The sequence below is a fragment of the Bos taurus genome, chromosome 17 (genome assembly GCF_002263795.3).
Source record: "Bos taurus isolate L1 Dominette 01449 registration number 42190680 breed Hereford chromosome 17, ARS-UCD2.0, whole genome shotgun sequence".
Lineage (NCBI taxonomy): Eukaryota > Metazoa > Chordata > Mammalia > Artiodactyla > Bovidae > Bos > Bos taurus.
Window position 1 is genome coordinate 55312992 of NC_037344.1, and position 27828 is coordinate 55340819.

At 39.9% G+C, this 27828-nt stretch overlaps 2 protein-coding genes across 2 annotated transcripts in view; one reads left to right on the plus strand and one right to left on the minus strand.

Annotated features, from left to right (window-relative positions):
- The window catches only part of ACAD10 (acyl-CoA dehydrogenase family member 10), a 109422-nt gene that overhangs the window by 32757 nt on the left and 48837 nt on the right, over positions 1–27828 (plus strand). The window lies entirely within an intron of this gene.
- BRAP (BRCA1 associated protein) overlaps positions 1512–27828 on the minus strand; it is a gene marked incomplete at its 3' end in the record, with an annotated part of 30613 nt that continues 4296 nt past the window's right edge. Inside the window, 9 exon segments of the mRNA NM_001099008.1 lie at positions 1512–2970; positions 5208–5311; positions 10812–10901; positions 12823–12932; positions 13307–13445; positions 14142–14217; positions 19566–19714; positions 21643–21756; positions 27290–27479. Coding sequence (NP_001092478.1) covers positions 2607–2970; positions 5208–5311; positions 10812–10901; positions 12823–12932; positions 13307–13445; positions 14142–14217; positions 19566–19714; positions 21643–21756; positions 27290–27479 — 1336 coding nt within the window.

A 27828-nucleotide genomic window follows, 5' to 3' on the forward strand; every position in this document is an offset into this window, starting at 1 on the left:
CCACCAGCCCAAGCAATGTGGCCTCACACACTGCAGCCAAATTTTACGGGTAGTATTTGTAGCTTGTATACCCCGAGTGCACCAGGAGAGAGGTTTCCAAGTAGTGACAGAAGGTTGTTCATTTGTGATTTGCCAAGTTCTCCACATTCTTACTGACTGGCCCGTTTAAATCCCTTTTTCAGCCGAGAGCAACTTTACTGAGCAAGCAGGGAGCGGGGAGTCGCTTCAGTGCTCTATCTTACACGGTGGATCCTGAAACGAGTCACATTTATGACAGTTTTCAAAAACAAAACCACCCTAGCTCTGTAGAGGGCCTGGAAAAAAGTCTTGGGTGTAGAAATTGACTGTTGTTTTTTTTTTTTTTTACCATAGTTTGTAAGAGAATGGTGCGTCTGGGTCTTCTCTTAACCCGAGCCTCCCAATTCAGAGAACCTTCTTCTCTATCTGGTTCAGTTACTTTTTCTTAGATGATTCAGGTACAAGCCCCCAAGCAAAATAACCACCAGAGAGACACAGATTTCACACATGGCAGGATCATTTCCAAGTTTGGTTATTTTAATGCAATTTCAAGGTAGTATGGATATGTTAAGTGGTTCATTTCCATCCTGCAGAAAACACTAAGAGTTTCTACCTTATGTAATTTTGTCAAATTCAAACATGACTCATTGACTGTTTTTTTTTAAAACATTTTCTTTACATAGCTTGACAAGATTTTTTTCTGGAACATTTTTTTTTTTAAACCTTCAAGTAGTTTGGAAACATTTGCCTATTTGCTCCTTCCTCTGGGCACAGCCTTTCAGAGTGTTTATCTCACCTTTACTGAGAAAAATCTGTTCTCCCAGTGGTGGTAGAGCTGCTTGACAAGAGGTGATCACAGAGAAATGAGGAGCAAGCAAGCTTTGTCAACTACTTCTAATTCTCTTAATTAGTATGCTACGATCCACCCCAGCTTCTGCAAGGTCAGACATGCACGACAAGTACTTGGTCAAAAAAGCAGGATTCTAACTAGTGTAAAAATAGATTTTAAATAAAATAGAATCTCTATAGGAAAGAGAATTAGGTTAGCTTCCCATTCCCACTTTTGCTTTAAGATACCTGTGTGTATATATATATATATATAAAGTCCAAGGGGGACTTGTGGAATTGGTTTGCCCTAAGAAGAAATTGAGAATGTCTGAGTACATTCATGTTGCAGAGTTACAGAGAAGGTTCTTTGGGAAATGCTGTGGCAGACCCCACAGAAACGCATGGTGATTAGCCATACAGTTGGTGTGTGAACAGGTGACATGAAGACTTTTGGAGGATGAGGCCTAATCCTAGGCTAAAAACCAGTTCTGAAGTGTGATCATTTGAAAACTTTGTCTAATTATAAAAACAGAAAAGAAAATCTGTCATTTAACAGTGTCTCTTGTTAACCTATACAGCCACCTCTTTTGGAAGCTAAATTCCAACACGGGTCTTACTTTAATTTTGTTTAATTATCACATATTGTGAGTTTTTTTTTTTTTTTTTGACATTTCTGTTTCTAGAAAAAGTACACAGACCCTCTGTTGGCCCATATAAGCATTACATGACTGTTTTAAAGGGGCCTCTGTTAAAATTCTAATTTTTGAATTTAGCAACAGCCTTTTGGATATATCTTGAAAGCATAACTGCAGATCTGCCCAAGCTTCTTCTAGTCACAACCTAAACACGTAGCCGTTTTTTGTAAACACTCAGAAAATACTGATCCCAACAAAATACAGTCAGCCAGTCAGAGGCCTTGCTCATACCTTTTCACATCGACGATAAATCTGCCTGTTTATTCTTGCGATGCTAGGAAATCCACTGAGATTGAGTCTTAAAGCAAAAATTAAGCCTCCTTCTCTGAGGTTCATAATGAGCTGTGGAGGCATCAAAAATAAACAAAGTGGGGACGTCACCATTTTTCCTACACTGGGTCTACTCAGTCTGCCCGGGGGCTGTTTGTTTTTCCTGGCGAGGCCTAGAGCAAGAGGAGATGGCTGCTGGTGACAAGCCAGTGCTGGGTTTACAGACCTAGCCTCTTTTCATGTAACATTTAACTATTTCTTCAATTCCCCAGAGGCAAGAAGTGATGCCAATGATATGAGATTAATGCTAGGGCGTTTTCATAAATCCTTAGTGGCCAACAGGAGCCTCTCTCTCAAGCAACTGCTGTGAATTCTGGCAGGTTTGGTGCCTTAGGGCGAGGTAATATTACCTTTCAGGGGACACAAAAAAATCCAAGCTCTTAACTGAAAGTCAAATACACCAACTCAGTAAATACAACGGAAAAATGCACAGCAGCGTTGGGGCATCTATCAAGTATGAAGGCAAAATGGTCATCAGAATGTCTGAGGTTAGTGAACTATCATGGTTGAGAAAAGCAGCCACCTTTGAAAACACTGCCTGTTTCCCTCAACTCTCCTGGTCGTCAACCCTCTACGGTCGTTACACCGCACGCTAGCAAATGAAAGATCAGAACAACTGTGGCTTGATCCTGACTTATACTTATTCAGGGTCCACCCTCATAGTTAGCTGAAGGCCCCAGCATGCTCTCGCTCTGCCAGGGCGAACAGTCCTGGGGAAGTGCACTTCTCTGAAGATCACTTGCCCCTCTTGCTGCGACCCTTCCTGGAGGACAGCTTCCCACTGCCCCCAGAAGACGGGGGGCTGGAGGCTGAGGCCATGGCAATGTTGATCTGTCCCTCCTGGATTTCCTGCCGGGTCTCAGCGGGCAGATGGTTGATTTTCTGCTGCGTCTCCAGGTAGAACATGACATCCCGCAGCTGCTCCTGGATCTCGGTGATCTGCAGGTCCTTCTGGTCGCAGGTCTCTTTTAACACCCTCTCCTCCTCCTTCAACTTGTTCTGCAGGAGAACTTGATTGGCTCGCAAACACTTGTTCATTTCCTGCTCCTCTTTGAGCTCCGTGGTGAGTTTGGCCACTTTAGTGTTTAGCTGAGTGCACCTTTCACAAAAACAAAGGGAGACAATGGACATTTTCCATTTGCTGACAGAGTCCCCTTTCTGCTCTGAGACTGAACAGAGAACATGACCTCAGAATCCACTTACGGCAGACCCCTCGCTCCCATGGCCAAGGGGTCTGCTGCCATTGCAACAGCCACCTGAAATCAGAATTCTGCTTCGGTTAACTCAAGTGTAGCTTCAGGACAATATTTAAGGATCAGAGATTTTTCAATCACAGAAACTATTCTGTGATTCATGATAGAATGTCTACTGCTTCTCTGTATTGTTTACATGAGTGGCTTAGAGATGATAACTGTGATAAAGAAGTTATGAGGAAAAGTGACATTCTTAAAGAGTCAAGTGCTCTGACCTCACTGCATTTGCTGGAGAAGAGTCTTCAAGAAGAGGGAGTGCCTTATATGATGCTCAATCTTGTAAGTAAAGAATGACAAATTAAAACACCACTTGAAATACCATTTTTATGTATCAGAATGCTCAGATGTGAGAAAAGGGGGCACTCCCACATGGTGGCACTGGAGTGTGAACTGATACACACTCAATGGAAGTCAACTTGGCAACATCTATGAAAATTAAAATTTCACCTGCCCTCTGACATAGCTATTCTACTTCCAAGAATTTATCCTATAAAATAAATATATTCAGGGTTGCACTAAATGACATATGGAGAAAGGTGCTTATTGCAACATTGTTTATAGTAGTAAAACATGTCCATCAAGGGGAACTGGTTAAAATTATTATGATTTTCATACATGTTACAAGGTATAGATCTAGTTGCGCCAGTCCAAACGAAAAAAAAAAAAAACCCTCCCAAACAGAATATTTTACCAAAGAGAATACCTAATATTATTCAATTTTTGTAGAAAAAAGATGTATGTGAGATGTTTATACAGGTACAGTAAAAGAGCTGGAACAAGAAGTATTCACTGGTGCCATTAAGAACCTCTAGATCAGTGGTCCCCAACCTTTTTGGCACCAGGGACTGATTTCATGGAGGACAGTTTTTCCATGGACCAGGAAGTGAAGGGGGACGGGGGAGATTGTTTCAGGATGATTCAAGTGCATTACATTTACTGTGCACTTTTTGTATTATTATTACATCAGCTCCACCTCATATCAGGCATTAGATCCTAGAGGTTGGGAGTGAAAGAAAACTTTCAGTTTTAACTTTAAATTCTTTGGAACAGTTCAATTAGTTAGGGCACTGAAAGTATAAGAGACTTTTTAATTTTTATTTCTATTTATGTTGTAGTATTGTGTTCGCAACAGTTAACCCCTTTGGTGAAGAGTTTTTGTTGGAGTGATGAAAAATTCTAGAATCATAGTTGCACACTGTGAGGACACCTCACAGTATACACACCGTGAAGACACCTCACAGTATACACACATTTTAAGTATACACACTGGTATACTTAAAATGATTAATATGGCAAAATCTAAGTAACACAGATTTTACCACACACACACACACACACCCACACTACTAAAAATATCCAGTTATTTGCTATGGGGGAAAACAGGTGAAAGGTGTATGGAAATTCTTATAACCATCGTTGCAACCTTTTTGTAAACCTTAATTTATTCCAAAATAAAAGATTAAAAAAACACAAACCAAAAAACCTTCTTAAGGGACAATTATCCCCTTTATTTTTTATCCATTTGTCTGGAGGCAAAAAATCCAATTATTTTTGTGAGTCTAATTTAAGCTAGAAAAGTAGTTTCATTTAATAGCAATTATCTTCCCAAATAATAGTAGTAGAGAATGTTCTTGCCATGTTGTTGATGTGCTTTTTGCTCCATATTCAGTATCTTTGGCCTTTATTTCCCAAGCAAAGCCAGAAGACACACCATCTCCAGCTTAGATTTAAGTATCTTTCCTAACTGCCATTTCTCAGTCACCACAGCTCAGAGAAGCTCTGGGCAAAGGGAGATAGCTTTCTACAGGCAAAAATAGGAGACACTTGTGCAAGCATAAGCACTGTCATCAGGAGAGAGCCCTGTATTCCACATGGCATCCATCTGGCATGAAACACTGAATTTTTTAGTAAATAGCAAGTCACAGTAGGTCTGCTCCATATATAGAGAGACCCTTGAAAACTCGGTCATACACACACACTTGACAATAATGAGTGTGTGTCCCTGGGAATAAAGGAGATTCTCTGTTTATGGAGCCTGTCAGGATAAAACAGCTAATTAAAAGAACAGGTCAGTTATACCTACTTTCTTTCCACAGACTGCTTTTCTTTCAGGAGATCATTTAGTCTGTGCTCCAGACTATCACATTTCTCAATTGTTTCTTTAAATTTGGTCTTCATGTTGTTAATCTGAAAGAGTAAACAGAGATCAGTTTTATTTCAAAGAGAAAGCTGTGTGGCCTTTGGGGCTAACTTTACAATTTTCACCTCCCGACTACTTGTCTTTAACTTTGACAAACCAAACTTAGAAAAGGTGAGACCATTATCTGAAAGAATTTCTGCAACAGGAGTAAATATTTTGAGAACTCTCTTTTTTCTTACCATTTCTCTCAACCAGGATGAAGAGGGATCAAAAGCTACTGAATGTTGAGTGAAACTGCTAGAAGGTAAAGAGCTTCAGGCTACAGAGTAGGAGATGGTTTTGTAAGAGGCCAGACCAGAACCTCCCATTCTTTTTTTTCTTTTAATTGAAATGTAGCTGATTTGTAATACTGTGGTAGTTTCATGTGTACAGCAAAGTGATCCAGTAATACATATATATTTTTCAGATTATTTTCCATTATAAATTATTATAAGATATTGAATATGATTCCGTGTTATATAGTACATCTTTGTTGCTTATCTATTTCAAATAGAGTAGTGTCTATCAGTTAATTCCACACTCCCCTTCCCATCCTCTATGGTAAATATAAATTTATTTTCCATATCTGTGAGCCTGTTTCTATTTTGTAAATAGATTCATTTGTATTATTTTTTAAGATTTGGATGTAACTGATAATCATACAATATGTGTCTTTCTTTGACTTACTTTATTTAATACGATAATCTCTAGGTCCATTTATATTACTGCAAATGGCATTATTTCATTCTTTTTTTTACGGCTGAGTAGTATTCCAGTGTATATATGTACCACATCTTCATCTATTTATCTGTTGATGAACATTTAGGTTTCTTCTATTTGTACTGGCTATTATAAATAGTGCTGCTATGAACACCAGGGTGCATTTATCTTTTCTGATTAGAGTTTATGTCTTTTTCAGATATATGTCCAAGAGTGGGATTGCAGGATCATATGGTAGCTCTATTTTTAAATTTTTTTAAGGAACCTCCATTCTGTCTTCCGTAGTGACTGCACCAATTTACTTTCCTATCAACAGTGTAGGAGGACAAGAATCTCCCATTCTTAACTCACTACTGTTTTTTACCTCTTGAGATCATATTCTAAAATTACACTTGACTCTTGAATGACGTGGGGGTTAGGAACTCAACCCTCCTCAAAGTTGAAAATCCGAGTATAACTTTATCATCAGTGCTCTGTATCTGAGGTTCTGCATCTGCAGATTCAACCACTTGTGGTTCCTATAGTGCTATAGTAGGCATCTGTTGCAAAAAATCCACATGTAAGTGCAGGTCAAACCCATGCTGTTTAAGGGTCAACTGTATTATCCAAATAATCCAAAGGTACTTGTAACAGGTGATTCTAGCTATTTGGTATTCTTTCCCCTCCAAACTCACTATTAATATTCTCATGTACTCTGAAGTCACATGCAACATAAGCAGTTCTTATTTTATTGAGTTTATATAGAGGCAATTTACAGAAAGAATTCATGTTACATTGTCTTAAAAACGTATGCCTCAACACCACTGGTCTAAAGACAGGAAGAAGATAGGTGGGTCATGATAGGTGGGTCAAGTAGGAAATGGAAGTGACTGAGAGTTTAAATCCTATGGCTCAGGCATTGGCTAGGTGTCTTATAGGTAGTATCTCATTTATTCCCTTTTTTCCATTTATTCTTTATTACAAGCCTATGACTTAGGTGTATAAACTTTTTACAGAAACTGAGGCTTGAGAAAGGTGAGGCAATACACCCCAAGGTCACCCAGCTAGAGTGATGTGAGTCCAGGACTGGACCCCAAGTCTGGGTTCAAAGCCAAGTTCTAAAACTCTCTCTGCACCAGACAGTGGGCCAAAGCTCAATAACAAAGGAAAAGTGACCTCTGGGCAAGATCTAAACTCTCAGCATACATTCATGCAACATCCATCATGCCAGAAAAAAGCTCACTACTTTTAATGCTTTCTTTTTAAACATTTGCCATATGGCCTGCCTAGCAGGTCTCTAACTGCACTGCTCCACCCCCCTTTTTTTTTTTAAATAAGAATAACTGCTTTGTAGTAATTAACTTTAGAGCCAACATTATTAAGTTGGAAGAACATGCAATTAAAAGGAGATTTCTAAAAGTTCTGCTATGTCATAAAAATAAAAATAGCTTTCAAATTACTCTAATTCTATTCACTATTAATTTTCTCCTCAATACTGTTTTTAAAATAAGACCACAAGATCCTTTTGACCTTTTTCTCTTAAAGTTACTCCAATCAGTTCAGGGAAACTGGAAAGGACAGAAATAACCATCAAAAGAAACCAAACCAATGTTTTGGTGACTAAAGACAATAAGCCAAACATATTTAAATCAAGATGAAAAATACTAAGTGACCTCAAAAAGGTTTTTAATATTGCTAGAGACAAATGTTATGATGGTTTACACCAGTGATTTAAAAACCATTTCTGACCATTAGCCCGCAATAAGAAACACTTTGTGTACACACACACACACTCCTGAAACAGAAGTTTCACAAAGTAATATTAAATGTGATTCACTCTGATATCTATCCCATGCTGTTTAATAAAAATACCAGCTGTGGCCCACCAAACTCAGTTCACAATCTATAGCTGGAAAACAGCAATTTATATATGGAGCTATAGGCTTAAAAGAAAAGATTTATCTTTTTTTTTTTTTAAGCTGTCATGCAACTTGTGGGATTTCAGTTCCTCGATCAGGGATTAAACCCATTCCCTTTGTCAGTGAAACTGCCAAGTCCTAACCACTGGACCACTTAGGGAATTCCAGAAAAAAAGTGGTGTCTAGGAGAATTCACCTATATAGATGACCTACTCTATGCTCTTCATACATGGCCCACTAACACTAGGAACCTTCAAATGGGTATGAGCTTCATTTTCCATTGCTCACGCTGTAATAACTGCACTACCTAAGGCATCGAGGGACTGGAATAGTATTGTAATTGAAGTCCACAGTGAGTTTCAATCTTCAGCCCCTCTGCTCCCCTACATTAACTTTCTATGAGTCCCATGACCAAGAATCTCTGCCCGTGAAACTCATGATCGCCATTTCTCCTTGCACGTGCACCATGGTTGGGTGTGCCAACGGACAGAGGACTGGTCAGGAGAAGGACAGAGGCAGGAACAAAAGGCTTACATCACCCATTAACTGACCTCTTTTACTAGAACACAAAATATCCTTTCCAGGTTTTGTATTTACGGCTGCCTTGGCCGCCTCCTTATCCCTACCTCGAAGTAAACAGAGTTTCACATTTTTAGTTTTCCTGCCCTCTGATTTGCTTTCCATTGGCATGTGTTAGGGAATGCAGTTAATCCTCAAGAATCTTAAAAGGCAGAGAGGATCCTGAGCTAAGTTCTCAAGGGTCTGTACAAAGCACTTTAGGTGGTCACACTGGGACAGCCCATAGAAAAACTCATTAGTGAGGCTGCATGGCATTGCTGGTGCTCCTCCTGGGGAGACCCAAACTTCACACCGAGTGGCAGCAACCCCTGCTCTGCCTCTCGAGTGCCGTCAGAGGTACCTCCTTCCCATGTGGACTCCAATCAAGCCCCTCTAGAAAGGCACTGCCGTTGCATAGAAGGTTCTTGTAAGAACTGCATCATGAACTTTTCGAGAGAGATTATTGTAAAGCTGGGGGCATCCCAAGTGCTGCTATGGGTAAAGAATTTGCCTGCCAGTGCAGGAGACACAGGAGATGCAGGTTCGATCCCTGTATTGGGAAGATCCTCTGGCATAGGAAATGGCAACCCACTCCAGTATTCTTGCCTGGAAAGTTCCATGGATAGAGGATCTTGGTGGGCTACAGTCCATGAGGTTGCAAAGAGTCAGACACGACTGAGCACGCACACACTACGCCTTAATGAAAGAGACCTGATTTCTTCTCAATTGTACGCGTGTTCAGAAACTGGGACCCTTGAGCCTGGCATAAAGTGACAGGTTGGCCTTGCCTGCTAAGCTCCAGGATAATACCAGCTACCACAGAAGTGAACCCCGTATCTGGCTCTGCAGTTCCCCATCTGAAGACCTAGTTACTGGTGGAGATTCAGTTACTAAAATAAGCATTTTTAAAATAACCATTTAAATCAATGATTTAAATTTAAAAGCCTTTATTTAAGACTAAGGGAATCACTGTCCCTAGATCCTGAGAATGGTTCCCAGAGCCCCATACACATGAACACTCAGGTGCTCAATGGTTTTCAAACTCCTTTCTCTGATACTCTCAGCATTCCTTGTACATGCTGGAGACAAAGGGAAAACCAAGTTGGTGGAGCTCTGGGCCGCTCGCTCTGGGCCACTCTGGGCTGGGCTTCCGCCAAATCACATCACTTTTCTCTTCTACCGACTGGAATAGTGAATGGCCTCTTCTTTAAAGGATTATCTTGTTAAATTTTCAAGACCACTGCCTGAGACCAACAAGGTGCCATGCTGACCACTCTAGCATCTCTGCCTAATTTTATTCCCTTCAATTTTAAAGCACCATCCTCTTGCCTTAGGAGCCCATATTCAGCTCCCCAAAGCAGCTGTTCCCAAGTTGACAAACCACTTGGCTGACTCAAATTACAAACTCTCATGCACATACTTCTATTTTTTAAATGGAATTGCACAAGCCACTAGAAAACCTGACTGAGTGAACAAACAAACAACATCCCAACCTCAAAATACCAAAATACTTAAGGCTTTAAATCCAAGGTTTCTTTTCTTTTTTTTTAAGTACATACCAAGTGTCTGATTTCTTCTTTAACTTAGTATAGAATAGGGCTCAGCACACAATAAGCTTGTGTGCAGAGGTGAGCACACAATAAAATCTTGATTTACTAATCCTAGGTGAGAATATGTCCACTTCCCTTCTCTTCAATTATGCTTCAGATCAGATCAGTCGGCTCAGTCATGTCCGACTCTTTGCGACCCCATGAATTGCAGCATGCCAGGCCTCCCTGTCCATCACCAACTCCGTGAGTTCACTGAGACTCACGTCCATCAAGTCAGTGATGCCATCCAGCCATCTCATCCTTTGTCTTCCCCTTCTCCTCCTGCCCCCAATCCCTCCCAGCATCAGAGTCTTTTCCAATGAGTCAACTCTTGATTACATTTGCAGTAAGTGTATTTTTGTCTCTTCCTTTTCCTCTTTTTGACTACTTTCACTCTCATTGTTGTCTGGAAATTGTTTCCCGATACAGCCTTCAGAGGCTAAGTCTACAGTATGATGGCAAGTCAGGTGTTTACTGGAACCTTGATCAAGAGTCTGGTCACTGGAGTGAGCCAAGCGATTCCAATCCTTTCTTTTTTCTACCCTTACTAGCCTCCACCCTTGTTGAGATTTAACTGACCTAAAACAAAGGTTTCTTTTTTAGAGGTAAACCAGCTCTCTGCCTATAGATGAGACTCAAAGGAAAGATTGTGGGATCCCTTTTCCCCTGTACTCCGCCTTCTCCCCCACCAGCAGGCTGTCCTAGCACGTGGCATTTTAGCAGTCATCAAATGAGAGACTTACTTCCTCTGCTGTGTCCTTCTCTATCCGGACTATCTTGTTTTCCCAGTAGATTCGTTGTGACTCCAGCTGGCTTGTTAGTAAATATGAATACTATAAAAACACAGAGAATGGACACCAAAACATAAGTTACTGTTGTCAACACAGAGAATGGACACCAAAACATAAGTTACTGTTGTCAGTCTCTGAAAGTCAATTAAAACCTGATTTTTAATGACCTTAAGAAGAGTAAGAGGAACATTCAGAATGTATATTACATCTTGCTTCCACTCTACTCAATAATTAGGGGAACACAGAGATGACAATTACACTTCAGTCCCCTCTGGGGGCTTACAATCAATCTAGTTAGGGACAAACAGAGAAATGTACAATTTAAAAAACCCTTGTTTCTGTTCAAGCTGACTTCAAGAACCACATGGTTTTAAATCGAGTATAACTCAAATCAGCTCATCCAGCTACCCCTTCAGGAAGCTGTCCCTATCACTTCCAGCCTCGGGTTAATTGCCCCTCTTGGCTCCCACTGTGCCCATCATTAAGAGCACTTATGACATTAGCACTTAATCAGCCATTTACCAAGCTCTCTCCTTGACTAGACTGTGAACTCTTTGAAAGCAAGGCTATATCTTTATTTTTGTGCCCTCGGTGCCTGGCACATCCTGGATGTCAAGAAAAGTTTGCTACCCAAGTGCATGAATGAATGAACAGTGCTGTGTAACTACAGAGAAAGGACAGATGGCTTATGACGGTAGGATCCGATAGGATTTCTGACAGAAGGTGAGATTTGAGAGGACCCTTGACACCTTGACAGACAGATAGGAGGAGACAGAAAGATTCCAGAGAAATGTGATGCTGTGGACGTTTAGGATTATTGCAGCCATGAAGTAAGACCAGTGAGCCTGGAGTGTAGGGTGTGGTGAGATGGGGCCTATGTAAAGTTCTGGGGTATCACATCTAGAAATGTGAGCCAAAGAGTGTCAGGATCACATTTTGTATTCTGGAAAAGATCATTCCAGGAGACGGGAGATCTACTCATGTTTGCAGGCCACAGAAGAGAATGAAAGAGCCACAGAAAGAAGGGACAATTTGAGAGAATGTATGTCACTAGAATGTATGTTCCAGGAGGGCAGGGAGTCCATTTAATGCTAAGTTAAATGGACAAGTAGCACATGGAAGAGTAGCTGACAGACAGCAACCCTCTATAGGTATTCACTGAATGAACATACTTAATTTGTAGGAGTTACTAAAAACTTAACACTAGAAATTGGAACTTTTTTCATGTCAATACAATATATTAATGGTAACAACTTCAGCTCTATTTTAGGCCATTTCACTGACTTTAAACACCTGGAGATGAGCAAGTTTTCAAATGTCCAATTCCTCCAATGGTTAAGGTATTTGTTTTTAAAGTAATTGTTTTGAAATTTATATAAAATAGGACTCATGTTAAACTTTTCTTTCCGTAATATAAAATTTACATATCATGTTTATAGTTTATATAAAGTTTACTGCTATGAGAAAAACCAACTGGGCGAATTTTGTTGTTTCTTCACTTATATGAATATCCAAAAATGGTTTCATCTATATAAGGCTTTATCTTTATCAATTACTAAATATCAACTCAACATATACAAAAAAGCTTCTCGGCATGGAACGATGCTATTGGGGACTCCTCATCCTGACCAAGTTTGTTCCATTTCCGACTGCTACTGTGATGCCAACAGGAAGATTCTTAACTTCTAGTTTTATCACAGCTACAGAGGATAACCCTAATACTCTGAGACAACTAGGAACATAATGTTGAAAATTATAAGGCTCAATGAAACTTCAGATTTCCAAAGAAGAAAATCAGATGAAATAAAAATATTTAAAGAATCCTTCAGAGCAATATAGATCTTTAAAACAAAAGCTAACATGCCGGGCAAATGGCAAAATTAAAGCCCAAACAACCTTTCAAGTTAGAATAGTAAAAAGCAGTAGACGTAGGTATTTAGTGATTAATAATAAAATATCTTACCTCTAACTGTAAGGCATCTATTTTCTCCTCCTGGCAAGTATCACCCTCACATTCATACTGTACTAGCTTTCCATCTGTTTTACTTGCAACCAGTCGATGGACATAATTATCTAAAGAAAAGAATAAGTCAACCAAGGCATGGTTTTTCAGAATGAAAAAGGTCTCCATAAACCTTTAACTTGGACAAAATTTTTGTTTTCACAGATCCAGATTAAATGCTGCGCAATATTTCTTTAAAAGTGGTTTAAATTACTTGAATTTTTAAAAAAGAGTGAGAGGGCAAGAGTGTAAGTATTAACTCTCTTTAACCTGGGCAATGCAGGCCATTCACATATGAAAGAGGGCCCTATGGGCCACCATGAGAATTGGAGTTTGCCATAGCTGTCAGGAAGATTTCAAGTTGTGAGAAAGGAAGTGGAGAGGTTCTGACAGAGATGTTTTTAGATAGAATGAGTCCAAACTAGAAATCAGGAGTGGTGTTCACCTCCAGCGTAGTCCCAGACCCGATGGTTGGTGAGCTGCATGGCATACGTGTGTTGGGTCTCCTCAAAGTGCTTATAGGCATGTCGACTCACATATCGTCCACATCCTATGTGGCCACATATTAAACAAATCCAAAGGTTCTGCCAGGAAGGAGGTAAGATCTTCATTAGTGATGTAAAATTACATGACCTGGTGTATGAGGTGTATGACACTGGGGTGTATGAGGGGCCTGACACAGGATGAGGTTTAGAGATGTTTCTACAGGAGTTCTGAATAAGGAGACTTATTCAAACTTATTCAAATTATTTTACATTCAAATAAGTCCCCTTATTCAAACCAGGGGACTTCCCTGGCGGTCCAGTGGTTAAGAATCCACCTTCCAATGCAGGGTCCTCAGGCTGGATCCTTGATCACGGAACTAAGATCTCACATGTCTCTGAGTAACCAACAACTAAGCCTGAGTGCTGCAACTAAGACCCAGTGCAGCCAAATAAATAAATATTTTTTAAAAACACCCAACAAGGATGCTTTTATGGGTCAATTAAGTTTTTCACTCTGGATTCTATGGAACTCTATGTAAACAACAAGGAAAAATAATTTATCAACAAAAATCTCGGCCTTTTCAAACACCAAAGAATGAAAGCATAAAGTATTTTGTGTAGGAGTAAAATAGTTTGTGTATTTTAATTTTTTCTTTTTTTGCCTGATCCTCAACAGAGAGAGAAAAAAAATCTGTCTCAAAAAGAATTAAAAAGAATTTAAGTCACAATGGGCAGAAGAAAATCCCAGACAATTAAAGCTGTGTACATTATTCTTTTCCACCACTTGTTACTTACTTCCTGAACACCACACTCGAAACACTTATTTTCTTCTACTGGTTCTGGCGTTTGACAATATCGGCAAACAGGACATCTATAAAGGGCACCAAAAAAATAATGACACAGATTAAATGTAAAAGACAGCTGTTACAGAACCCCAAAGTCAAAAATTCAATTTTATATACTCCCTCTCTTACATACTATTTTTTATAACTAAGGCTATCATTCAAAAGACAAACACTTCCAAGCTATTCTCAAACAAAATGGAAAAAAAAAAAGATCTTGATAAAGCTGAAGAAAAGGGAGAAATCTTGATATGCCCCATATCTTTTTCCAGTCTTCTGCCTAAAGCTGAGGTAATCAAAGAACTAAATATTTACAGGTTACAATTAGAGACTTGAGACAAGTTATTTTTTTCATGTCTGGTTACCCATAATGTATTTTTACTTGCAATCTACCTTATCTTCACTTCCTAAAGTTTTAAATCATCCAACATGTACCCTTGTCCTCTCAAGGTTGCTCCTAAGAGTTGAAATTAAATTCTGTAGTAAATTTCACTAAATTAAAACAAAAATGTTAATGTACTCATGAAATGCATATGACATTTTATCATACAATGAAGTTCACCTGGAAGAAGGTATCAGTGCTCTGAGAGTACTGTTTCGATTTACAAAAAGCCAATAAAAATGGCACAGAAGCCAAACTCATAGATACATAGAGAGGAAAGGTGGCTACCAGGGGCTGAGCAAAGGGGGAAATGGGGAAATACTGGTCAAGAGTTACAAGCTTTCAGTTATGCAAGATGAGTAAGTTCTGGAGAACTGGTGTACATTAATGTTGACTGTAACTGACAATATTATATTGTGTTCCTGAAATTTAGTAGAGGGCGGAGCGTGGTCTCACCGTAAAATAAAAATAGAAAACTAAAAAAGGAAAGAAAAGGACAATGGTAAAGGTGTGAAGTGATGGATATGCTGAACTGCTTGGTTGTGATGTGTATTTGACAATGTTGATGTATATCAGGTCATCCAGTTGTACACCTTAAGTACATACAATGTTTAAATTATTTATATTTTGTTTTTAATTGTAGGCTAATTACAATATTGTAATGGTTTTTGCCATACATTAACATGAATTGGCCACAGATATACAACTGTCCCCTCCCTTTGTGCCCCCCAGCCCACCTGCTGTCACAGAGCACTGGCGCTGGGTTCCCTGCGTCACACAGCAAACTCCCCCTAGCTATCTGTTTTACATGTAATAATGTGTATCTTTGAATGCTGTTCTCTAAAATCATCCCACCCTCTCTTTAACCCATCTGTGTCTCCTCTGCTGCCCTGCACGTAGGATCATCAGTACTATCTTTCTAGACTTCATATAAGATCAATAAAACTAAAAGCTGGTTCTTTGAGAAGATAAACAAAACTGCCAAACCAGTAACCAGGCTCACCAAGAGAAAAGGGGGAAGACTTAAATCAATAAAATTAGAAATGAAAAAGGAGAAGTTACAATGGACAACACAGAAATACAAAGGATCATAAGAGACTACTATGAAAAACTGCATGGCAATAAATTGGGACAAGTTGGAAGAAATGGACAAATTCTTAGAAAAGTGTAACCTTCCACAACTGAACCAGGAAGAAATAGAAAATACGAACAAATCAATCACAAACACAGAAATAGAAACTGTAATCAAAAGTCTCCCAATGAACAAAAGCCCAGAGCCAGATGGCTTCACAGGCAAATTCTTCCAAAAGTTTGGAGAAGAGCTAACAACTATGTTGCTATAACTCTTCCAGAAAATTGAAAAGGAAGGAAAATTCCCAAACTCATTCTACGAGGCCACCATCACCCTGATACCAAAACCAGACAATGATACCACAAAAAAAGAAAATTACAGGCCAGTATCACTGATAAACATAGATACAAAAATCCTCAAAATTCCAGCAAAATTCTAGCAAACGGAATCCAACAACACATTATAAAGATCATACATCATGATCAATTGGTCTCTATCCCAGGGATGCAAGGGTTCCTCAAGATGTGCAAATCAATGTGATATACCATATTAACAAGTTGAAAGATAAAAATCATATGATCATCTCAACAGATGTAGAGAAAGCCTCTGACAAAATTCAACACCCATTTATGATAGAAACTCTCCAGAAAGTAGGCACAGAAGAACATACCTCAACATAAGAAAGGCTATATACGACAAACCCACAGCAAACATTATCCTAAGTGGTGAAAAACTGAAAGCATTTCTTCTAAAATCAGGAAGAAGACAAGGGTGCCCACTCTCACCACTATTATTCAACATAGTTTTGGAAGTCCTAGCCACAGCAATCAGAGAAGAAAAAGAAATAAAAGGAATCCAGACTGGAAAAGAAGAAATATATACAATTTTGACTGTCAATTATACTTCAATAAAACTAAAAACATTTTTGAAAAAAAATCTATTAACCCTTAACTAAAGACAAAGTAATACCAAGTACCAGCCATGAATATTTGTGTCTGATGGGCAAACATGATAGAAAGAGGGTTACAGCTGAGGCTAAGTGAACTAGCACCACCAATGCTCAAGATATAACTAGAATCAATCTGTTACTCAACTGAATAAATAAAACCAAGGAAAGGAAATATGCAGGAAGAACGCTAAGTGCTTGTCACAGATAAGGACTATGTTTGTCAAGAGAAAACTAAAGGATTTAGTCTGTTTCTTTTTCTAGGATCAAAAGAGAAGACAGGAGAAATTTGAAAACACAACAGAAGTTGCCGGTAGGATCTCGCAAGCGGTCTTGTCAAAGGTAGGAACTAGCTCTGTGTCATCCCTTCAGTCTGTGTGGTGGCTATAGTAATTGTGGGATAAGAAATCAACAATTGGGGCTTCCCTGGTGGCTCAGTAGTAAAAGAATCCACCTGCCATTGCAGGAGACACAGGTTCGATCCCTGATCCAGGAAGATCCCACATGCCTTGGAGCAACTAAGCCCACGCACCACAACTATTGAGCCTCTGCTCCAGACCTCAGGAGCCGCAAGTATTGAGTCCACACGCTGAAACTACTGAAGCCCACGTGCCCTAGAGCCCGTGCCTTACTAAAGAAAAGTCCACGTGGCAATGAAGACCCAGCACAGTCAAAAATCAATATAATTAAAAAAAAAAAAAAAGAATTCTTAAATCTAACTTTCAACACTGTGCCAGAATGATTTTTTGAAATGTATGATCCTGAGAATCAAAAAGGAGAAAAGAGGGGAAGTTACAAAAATTAACTTATTTGTACCATACAATTAGAACTCCATGATATATCATCCCATCTGTCTATTAAAAAATAACAGTTCATTAATTCTTCCTGCTTTCCCTTCAAAAATAATTACGAGTTGTTACCTTATTTTCCTGAGGAGATATTTGGGGAAACCCTCTCAGAATGTCATTCCCTGACAAGAAAGTACCCTTCAAGGCCTGGTACCAATACTGTCTTCTGTTAAATAGCCCTTCCAGACCAACCCAGAGGAGGAACCAGCTTGATCTCTCATCTCTACCTTGAATTGTACGCATACATGTGTGATTCTCCCTTAGGAGACTCAATGTCTGTAAAGAGAGTCTGTGTTCTGATTCTTTGCCCCTCAGCACTGTGCATATAGAGACGCTTAAAACCCACTTGATGAAGACACTGTATGGTTTGGAAGGCAGTTGCCCAGTGGGTTGAATTCTGGTCCCAGTTCTGGCATTCTCTGTCCTGACACTCTAAGCATGCCAACCATCACCTCTGGGCCTTAGTCTCCTCCTCTATAAGTAATGAGGAGGTTGGACAAGATGGTCCCTAAGGAAACGTGAAAATGCTATGGTTTTACAAAAATTAATGTGGGACTTTCTGATGGCACAGTGGATAAGAATCCGCTTGCCAATGAAGGGGACACAAGTTCAATCCCTAGTCCAGGTGAATCCCACAGGCCACAGAACAACTAAGCCCGGGAGCCACAACTACTGAAACCTACACGCCTACAGCCCGTGCTGTCCAATAAGAGAAGCCACCGCAATGAGAAGCCCGCATGCAGCAACAGAGACCCACTGCAACCGAAACAAAAGTTAACGTGTACTGAGAGTAAGACTGGAGTGGTGGGAAACAAAGAAGTATCCAGAACTTAAATGGGGTAGCAGATGGACACAAGATACACACTAATACTTTGTGGAATGCACACACCTCAGAGTGGCTTTATTCCAGGCAAATTTAAACCTTGGACAATTCTCTGAAGAACTAAATGATACCACAGAATTGACTAAGGACTCTACAGAACTGGGGCAAAATTATTCTCTGGTTAAACAAGCCACAGGAAAGCCAGGGTCTATATATTTGCTCAGAGATATTTACTGAGCTCCTCCTACGTACTACATCTCCCCCTAAGTATGGAGGGCACAGCAGAGAACAGCCAGACAAGGTCCCTGCTCTGGAAGGCTGGCCACATGGGGGCAAAGAACCGAGACTCCCATAGACTTTCACCCCTCCTCACTCTTGGGCTTTGGAACGTGACCTTTTGCTCCCTGGCTACACCTCTCCCCCACACCATCTTCTCTTGGGTTCCACCGGTCACCTGGCTAACTCCTATTCCTCTTCCCTGAGTGATGCCTCTCGGACAAGCTTGATGGGGTCAGGGCCCTATTCCCTAGTCACGGTGCTGCAACACTGTTCCTTTGTAACCTCGTTTATCTGTGTGATTATTTGATTCTGCACCTTCTTCTCTGCTGGGAAACCCTTGTGGCCAGTCTGATCTACCTTTCTAGCTAAGACTCACAATGCAGTCTGTGAAGGGAGCAGCAACTTCTGACTAGAGGAAATAAAAGTACAGGTTACACCTCAGTTCTTTGCACAGTGCTCCCTTTCATACAAACTGGGTCTGTGCTGCTTTAGGAAACAGGACACCATAGGTGTGTGTGTGCCTCTTACTTAGTGCCTGTTGTTACTACTGGCCACCAAGCCATCGATAATGATAAATCTAAAACGTCCGATTGGTGTAGCCCGGCACTCTGATAAGAAAGCCAAAGTCAACGGTAGACATAAAATGCAAGTGATAAACAAGATTTTAGACCTAGATGCCCTTTAAGTAGAGGAGCCTAAAAGCTAACCTTTACTCCCCCACCCCCCACTCCTTTCATTCTCTGGCTCTTGGAAGGAAAGAACGATTCATGCTGCTTTGGGACATTCCACAAGGATATTAGTCAGCACATTAGAAAGGAACTGGTCTACAGATGCTGACCCCATGTGAACTGAGGAAAAGCAAAGACGAAATACAGAAGGCCCTTCCATGTGACCTCCTTACCACTGTGGTACCCAGGTTTATAAAATCAAATACTTGGAGTGGTTCTTTCTGGAGGGTGCTGTTTTTAATTCTGGGAAAGAGTAATAACGAGCTCTGACAGGGAGGGGGATGCGCCCCTGCACTCACGTCGTGTCGTCCCAGCGCTGCAGACACTGGCTGTGGAAGCTGTGGTTACATAAGGTGGTGAGGATGCCGTTCACGGACTCGTCCATGCGCTCCAGACACACGGTGCACTTGGGCAACTCTGTCAGGTCCATCACAGGGAGGCTGGCGCCCTACAGGGAAACAACTTGAATGAGCCTCACTTGTCATCCACAGGTTCTAATTTTTCTTTTTTAAGGCAATAGTTTTCCTGATACTCTTTGACTCCTGGTAGGATGTTCTCAATATTATTGCTTTGTGAAAACAACCTAATTTGGTGAGGTTTTCATCCATGCAACAAATATTAATTGGTCGCCTCCTAGAGTCCCAGGACTGTGCTAGGCACTATGAATACCAAGGGGAACAAAGCAGACGAAGATCCCTGCCCTCACAGTGCTGACATTGGAGGAAGGGAGACTGCTGCCAGAATCTCATGTTACCAGACTCCTAGCTCTAACTGTAAATGGCCATGACCATAACAGAACACAAAGGAAAAAAGGCAGGAGTGTATCTGAATGATTTTCCACAGATTAAATTAAAACTCAACACTTTCTACTATGTGATAATAGTATCAACAACAGTGATTTTTATTTATTTAGTACATACTTATTAAATTAAATCCCTGCTTTGTGTGCCAGACACTGTTCTAGGTGTGGGACTACGGTGAGCAAAAACAGATTCAGTTAAGTTGCAAAATACAAAGTCTGTCCCTTTCCTCACAGAGCTTAGCCTCTAGTAGAGAGAGATACAAAATTCAAAATTTTCATGTATTATTATTTTTAAAATATTTATTTATTTATTTGGCCAGGGCAGGTTTTAGTTGTGGCATGTGGGATCTAGTTCCCTGACCAGGGATCAAACTCAGGGCTCCTGCACTGGAAGTACACAGTCTTAACCACTGGACCACCAGGGCAATCCCGCAAAACTCCAAACTTTTAAAAACTGTTAATTACCAATGCTTGTAAAATGGTTGTAATTACCAATGGCTGTGAAAGAACACAGTGTGAAGGGCATAAGGATCTAGGTGGTCAAAAAAAAAACACCTGTAACACAGAAATGTCTGACCCAAGCCCTGCCAACTAGGGGACTATTGAGGCAAAGGTGAGGCACATAAATAAGAACACACCAAGAAAAGTCACATTAATCTGCAGTCCCTGAAGAGTAGATATTTGAAAATCTCTCAAGAAGCCGTGTTCATTTAGAGAAAGGAATTCCTAACACTGAGGCCTTGCACAGTACCCGGCAAAAGAGTAGACTGATTTTTTTTTTGGCCCACGCCACTCAGCCTGTGGGATCTTAGCTTCCCAACCAAGGATTGAATGCCCAGGTCCCCTGCATTGGGAGCAGAGTCTTAACCACTGGACCACCAGAGAAAGTCCCCTGTGCCAATTTTTATTTTACCTAATCTAATGACAGAACAATCTAATCTGAATTTATTCCTATCAAGTGGAATTCAATGTGAAAAGACCTTTATGGCTACTTTAAAAGAGGAAATATTAAAAGTATAACAGAGCTGGATCTACTACTTTATTCAAATGAGCACATGTTATAGGAATGCTTCATTGAGGGTGGGAGATCAGAGCAATTACTGATACAAATTGCTATCAAAAGGGAATTAAGTATTAGGATAAGGATTAAGGGTTAATATTTAAAACAAAAATATTCATTTTGGGGCTCCAGGCACAGTTTCATCCATCTGGAATAGATACATACTCAACTTCAATAACACAAATAATATTCTTTATTTAAAAAAATACTTTGGACAGTTTTTAAAAGTTGAGATAAAATTCACATATATAAAATTTGCCATTTTCAAGTGATTTTTAGTATATTCACAAAGTTGTACAACCGTCACACTGCTATCTAATTCTAGAACACTTCTGTCACCCCCAAAAGAAACCATGTGCTTGCTGTCACCTCTCACTTATCTCCCCCCAGTCTCTGGCAATTAACTTATTTTCAGTCTCTATGGACTGGCCAATTCTGGACATTTCCACAGGTATCTTAATTTTCAATTTTATACCATTCTGATACATTTATTTCAAACAGAGTTTGCACTTACATCCTCAGATTTCAATACTTCTGCCCTCTCCACATAGACGAGCTGGCAAACATCATCTTCTATTGAGTTGAACTGGCGGCCATTGCATGCCATGTAAAAACTATCTGCATCAGCCTAGGTAAACCAGGGCGGAAAGGGAAAAAATTAAGAGAGCGATCATGGTAATGTGCTTTCTATTCAAGATGGCTTCAATTATTCTCTTCATCAGCTTTTAAAAGTTATACTTAGGAGAGAGGCTAAGTGAACCCTGCAGGTCAATATCCTACTTGACAATTTTTTCTGATACATGGTAGTTTTATTTGAATAATCAGAAGCTACTGAAGTGCAATAAACTGATGGCTCCTACAATTTTATTTTTTTATTTATTTATTTTTCATTCAAAATATGATAGTCTAGTGTTTATTTTGTTACGGCAGGTACACTTGAATTTCAAAAATTTAAAACATATAAAAAGTGGTTAGGGACTAACATTTGTATCAACAGTTGATAAATGTCTAAGATTGTTTATTATACAGCAGGGTACAATGGTAGTGCTAATGCCAACAGGGCACCGTGGAAATTAGTCTAAAAATTATTATTAGGCTTTATACAAGCAACATCATTTGCTGCTGTTTTAGAATTTGGGGACACAGTCTGCTTCTAATGCTAACAGTCCATGAACACTTTACAATTTTAATACATAGTCAACCAACAATGGTCAATGTTTCCCTTGATATCATTTTTTTCCCCTTTTGCCTCTAGTCAGCACTTTCACAGCAGCTGAGGTCAGTTCTATTTGGAACCAAATCATAACTGATGACTGTTAACGGGAGAGTTTTTCTTTTTTTCTTTCTGGCTGCACCTTGGGGCTTGCAGGATCTTAGTTCCCAAACCAGGGATTGAACCTGGGCCCACCAGAAGTGAAAGTGCTGAGTCTTAACCAATGAACTGCTAGGGAATTCCCTATGGAGAAGCTTTTTAAAACAAATGTCAGCATCTAGGTGAAAAAAAATAAGAGGACGAGTGGAACCAGCAGGGAGTGAGAAGCCAATTCCTTTTTTTCAATAAGCCAAATAATAACAGTAATTAATACATGATAGTTAGACCAGGATCCTGTCAGGAGGTTTTAAACAACCTAGTGTACAATACCAAAAGCAAAACTCTTGGCCACGGTCAAGAGGTCCAAGATGAAGTAGCCTTTAAAATTCTAACAGTTTTGGTCCCTTGGAGTGGAAGACAGATAAAACCAGGGGAAATCAGTCCCCTGCAGAAAGCACATGTGCATTTGTGGATAAGAACACAAGTAAATCCAATCTTCCAGTCTAGCCTCAGTAGGAAGGAACAAAGAGACCATTCCAGCTTTTAAAGCTCAGCAATTTTTAGAGGCAGCTGAGAGGCTGTGGCTTGTGTGGATTTCACTCCCACACAGGCATTAGCCCCAACATAGGAAGTTACATGCTCTGGCCCTGCCAGTACAGACAAGCTGCCTGAAGAGAGGAAGTGTGTTCTGCAAAAGGAAATGCCGCACCATCAACCTTGAGGTCGAGATTTGAGTTGTATCAGGCAAAAACAGTCCTGGCTGTCTACCCTCACGGGGTCTTGAATCTTAGAGCCACTGAAGCTTTTCAGTAGCTTTTCACTGCACCCAGTTCAGTTCAGTCACTCAGTCCTGACTCACTCAGTCCTGTCCGACTCTTTGCAACCCCATGAAATGCAGCACGCCAGGCCTCCCTATCTATCACCAACTCCCAGAGTCCACCCAAACCCATGTCCATTGAGTCTGCACATGGATGATGTAATTCAAGTGTGGATTCTTATATTATCTATGCTATCTTAATATGACCAAGAGAGCTAAGCCACTAAGGGAGGATGACCAGTTCTGAACATAGATTCTGCAGGGACTTTTTGGTGGAGAAGGGGAGGCTTTTCCTTTGGGAAATAACCTGTATATTGGGTAAAGGGTATTTGAAATTAAAATGTTAAAAGTCAGTTCCTGGATAATAAATTGTCTTTAACACTAAGCAGCAGCAGCCCCAAATGGCTTCTCCCATTTTTCAAGAGCAGTGGCTTTGCCTTGAAATGCTTTTGGATGAATAACCAGCACAGTGAGCCGCTGGACTCACGCACCAAGGGCCAGTGGGCCACGGCCAGCTCTTCAGGGCTGCCATCACCACCAGAACTGCTGCAGATGTGGCTGCCGAGAACAGCAGACCCGGCCAAAGACCTCCAGCTCTGTAGATGCTCCCTAAGCGCCCAAGCCTCCTCAGGGGAAGGGAAAAGGTGTGTGATACTGGGAATGTGACAAAATCTACTCAATCCCAGATAAATCCTTTCTTTCTTGGGGGAGTTACCCGGACCAAAGGTGTATACTTTTTGAACACACTGCTCTCTTCTTTAAAATCTTGATATTGGAAATGTAGCTCTACTGGCTGGGATATTTACTGAACACCCAATGCATGCCAGGTACTGTATATGCAAAGGACAAGAGCAGGGAGCAAAATCCATGTGCCTCCTGCTTCAACCCAGCACTGAGATGCACTGAACAAAAGCCTGAAGCTAACTGCAAAACACACAGAAGAAACAACTCATTTAAAATGCCTGTACTATATAGAGCCCCAAATTTAATGAAACCCAGCTTCTGTTTTTTTCTAGTCCTTTGATTTGATTGTTCTCTCCTCAGGATTAACTCCGAAAAAGAAAAAACTATCATAATCAATGTTTCTTTACTGTTGCTGCTGCTAAGTCGCTTCAGTTGTGCCCGACTCTTAGTGACCCCATGGACTGCAGCCCACCAGGCTCCCCCGTCCATGGGATTTTCCAGGCAAAGTAATCAACTAGTAACTAGTTGTTACTAGTGATCAACCAGTGCTAAGAACGTATTTTTTACTTCTCAAAAGAAAAGTAGGCTGGCCTAGGCCTACAAGTGATAATGAGCCAACATACTCCATTGAGAGGTTATCTGTCCTTTTCTGTTCCAAAGAACTACAAAACTGAACCCCCTTCTGCCTCCCTGTACCTTGAATTATAAATTAATTCATCAAAGGGCACAGTACAACTTTGTAGGCACATCTGACACCTCCAGCATAAAGAAAGATGAGGCCAATAGAGATTCAAAAAATGATAAAAGACATAAAATAGGTCTGTTAGTTCTTAATAAAAATTCTCTGGTGAGAAACAGAAAGGCATAAAAATACAGTTACCTGCCCAGGCCATGGAGTCAGGCTGCCTGTGTTTGAATCATAACTCTTTGACACTAGCTGTGTACCCTTGGGCAACTGACTCACTCATGTATGTTTCCTCAATTATAAAATATGAAAATAATGACACCTACCTCATGACATATCTGAGAGGACTCAAGAAACTAATGCATGCGAAGCTAATACCTGGCATCCAGTAAGTGATCCAGATTTGGTGCCTACTGAGTCTACTCTCATTAGGGCCCAATATTAATTTAACATCTTCGAGACCTATACTAAGAGGGTAGTTTTAGGCCTTAGAAAATCCCCGATAGAATGAGCCTTAGACCTTAAGATCTAGCATTACAGGTAAAAAATACAACTCACAATACCAAGGTCAAGGGGTCTATCTTCAGAGAGCACTAAGAAAGCTGTGTTACAGTCCTAGAAAACATCTGTCAACTTAAGCAACTTACATGTGGTCAAAAGACAGAGGTGGAGAAACAAGTATTGGATTGGCCAAAAAGTTCATTTGGATTTTTCCATAAAATCTTACAAAGAAAATCCATTAAGAGTAGCAGAAAAATTCCACAGCATCATCTGCAGACTGCGAAGGGTGGCATGTGCTACAGAGACGTTTATGGGATTTTTAGACAAGTTACTGTTGTGGGCTTAATACACCTCAGACTAAATAAAAAGCCTAATATATTCTCAAACATTTTTTTCCCAATCCCTTTCTACGTTATCTGTGTTACTTGCTTACCACCCTTGCCCATTCAGTAGAAGCTACAAGTGAAATACTGTCAGGACACAATTCTTGGCGAACAGTATCTTCCCTTGCCCACATCCTGCTCCTGCTGGACAAGGACTACACCCTAGGGATTAAAGTGAGGGCTTAATTTCCAGCTTAATTCCCAGTCACTTATTTCTAGCTGTATAACCGTGGCCAAATCACTAACCTTGCTCTGCAGCTGGTTTCCTCATTTGTAAAACTAGGGTAACAACAGTACCTGTCTACCTCATAGGGGTATAGTAAGGATTACATCAGCTAGTGCCCATTAAGCACTTAGCAGAGTGAATGGTACAGAATAAGCAGTCAATAAAGGTTGCGTATTATCACTAACCTCATTATTACATTTAAAAGATTTAATATACCACTTGCCCACTATTCGCAAAGTGTCTCAGTGACCTTAGACGGTGTTCTGACAGTTAGTGAAACCAGCTGTTAGATGCTTTTCAGTTCTCAGTGTCAACTTGTGAAGTCTAAGCTCATAGGGCCATTGAAATACTTTTTAAATGTCTCCCTCAAAGGTGCAGTGCTTTGTAAAGGTTAAAGATAATTGTGTACTTTCTTGGACTCAGAAATGCACATTAAGTTTTTGTTTTCTTTTTCTTCTGGTGGCCCAATGAACAGGTACAAATACGATTCAACTCTTATTTCTCTTAATTTTCTACCTACAACCAATGAATGGCCACTACTGCTGTCAACTCTAGCTTTTCATAATGAGGAGGTGACAAATGGGCATTGTGTCATGAGGTTCTGTTATCCACAGATCTTGGTGATTGGTCAGACGCAATGACAAATGACCCTACAGGCACATTCATTTCTTTGCAAGTTGGAACTGCTTATCTGGGGCAAACTCAGAAAGGCTATTTATCAGTGAGGTGTGAAAGAACTAACTTTGACAAAGCTGCATTTCACAACCTGATGAAATTTCAAAATGTAACAGGTTATTAAAAAAAAATACAAACAAATTAAAGAAAACCTATGGACAAGGTAGTCCTCTATTAACCTGCATAATACCTAAAGCTTACCTCATTTTTATATTCACATAGAAACACGCAGACTCCTAAGAATGAAAATACAAAACCAAGAGAATATCTTTCTGACATCTTTAGAGCCGAGGCACATGCAAAATTACACTTAATGCAACAAGGGAAATGGACTGGATGGCCAAACCCTTCTTAAACATTGTTACAACACACAAGTATACTTAATATCAGCTTTCTTTGAGTTTGTCTCTCTATTGCAGTGATTTCCAGTTAGAACTCAAAAGCATCTTTAATAATTCAGGGAATGTCACAAAACCCTTCATCATCAAAAAAATTTTTATTTGATTTTCTAGAATGTGCCCAAGAATATCTACTAAAAAGAGAATGATAGAAGCAGGGGCACAGTTTTATAATGGCAAATAACAATACAGCGTTAAGAAAGGTTGGGAATTACTGTTCTACTAGAATAGCTACTACTGGATAAACAAACACACACAACCTAGATTTCACACTCAATTTGATTTATAAAAAATAACAGCTATGAATTAGAATTGTGTGTTTGCTGGTGAAGTCAGCAGTATTTCTAGAATTACATTAATACTCTAGAAGATATCAAGACTTCTAAATGCAAGACGTAGTAAATTAAACATGGCTAGTATCAAACACTTTGAAAAACACAGTTTTTGTGGCAAACAGATTTTTAATATCTTAACTTTTACCTGTGCACTAAACTTTATCAGCACCATATACTGATTTGGAGTAGAGTCTCTGATGATTTTCATTTGTTCAATTACTTCATTAAATGGGGCGACAAACTTCATAAGGTCATGACTGGTCATTGTAGCAGGGACTGTGAGAATACACAGCATGGCACTACGCCTCACATCTTCTTTTAAGGAGGTCATCTTACTAATAAGACAATAATTAGACTGTCTTGAATAGATGAGGTATGGTTAGTTCAAGCAACACTAATCAGACAACTTTTATGTCCAAGGAAAAACAAAATGTAATACTTTATAAATCAATTTAAACAGTTTGTTATCTTACTGGAAAATACTCACCTGGGTAAATGGAGAACCGCTTAAACACATCAGCAACGGACTTTAAGGTAACCTTTGAAATGTTCTACATGATACCCACCACTGATATTTTTTAATCTTCAGTTAAAGGCTTTTAATGGTTATAAACCTACATCAGGCAAATTTGCAGTGTTTTGCTTTCATTCGTTTTTTAATAATCACCATCCTTAGATAACAAT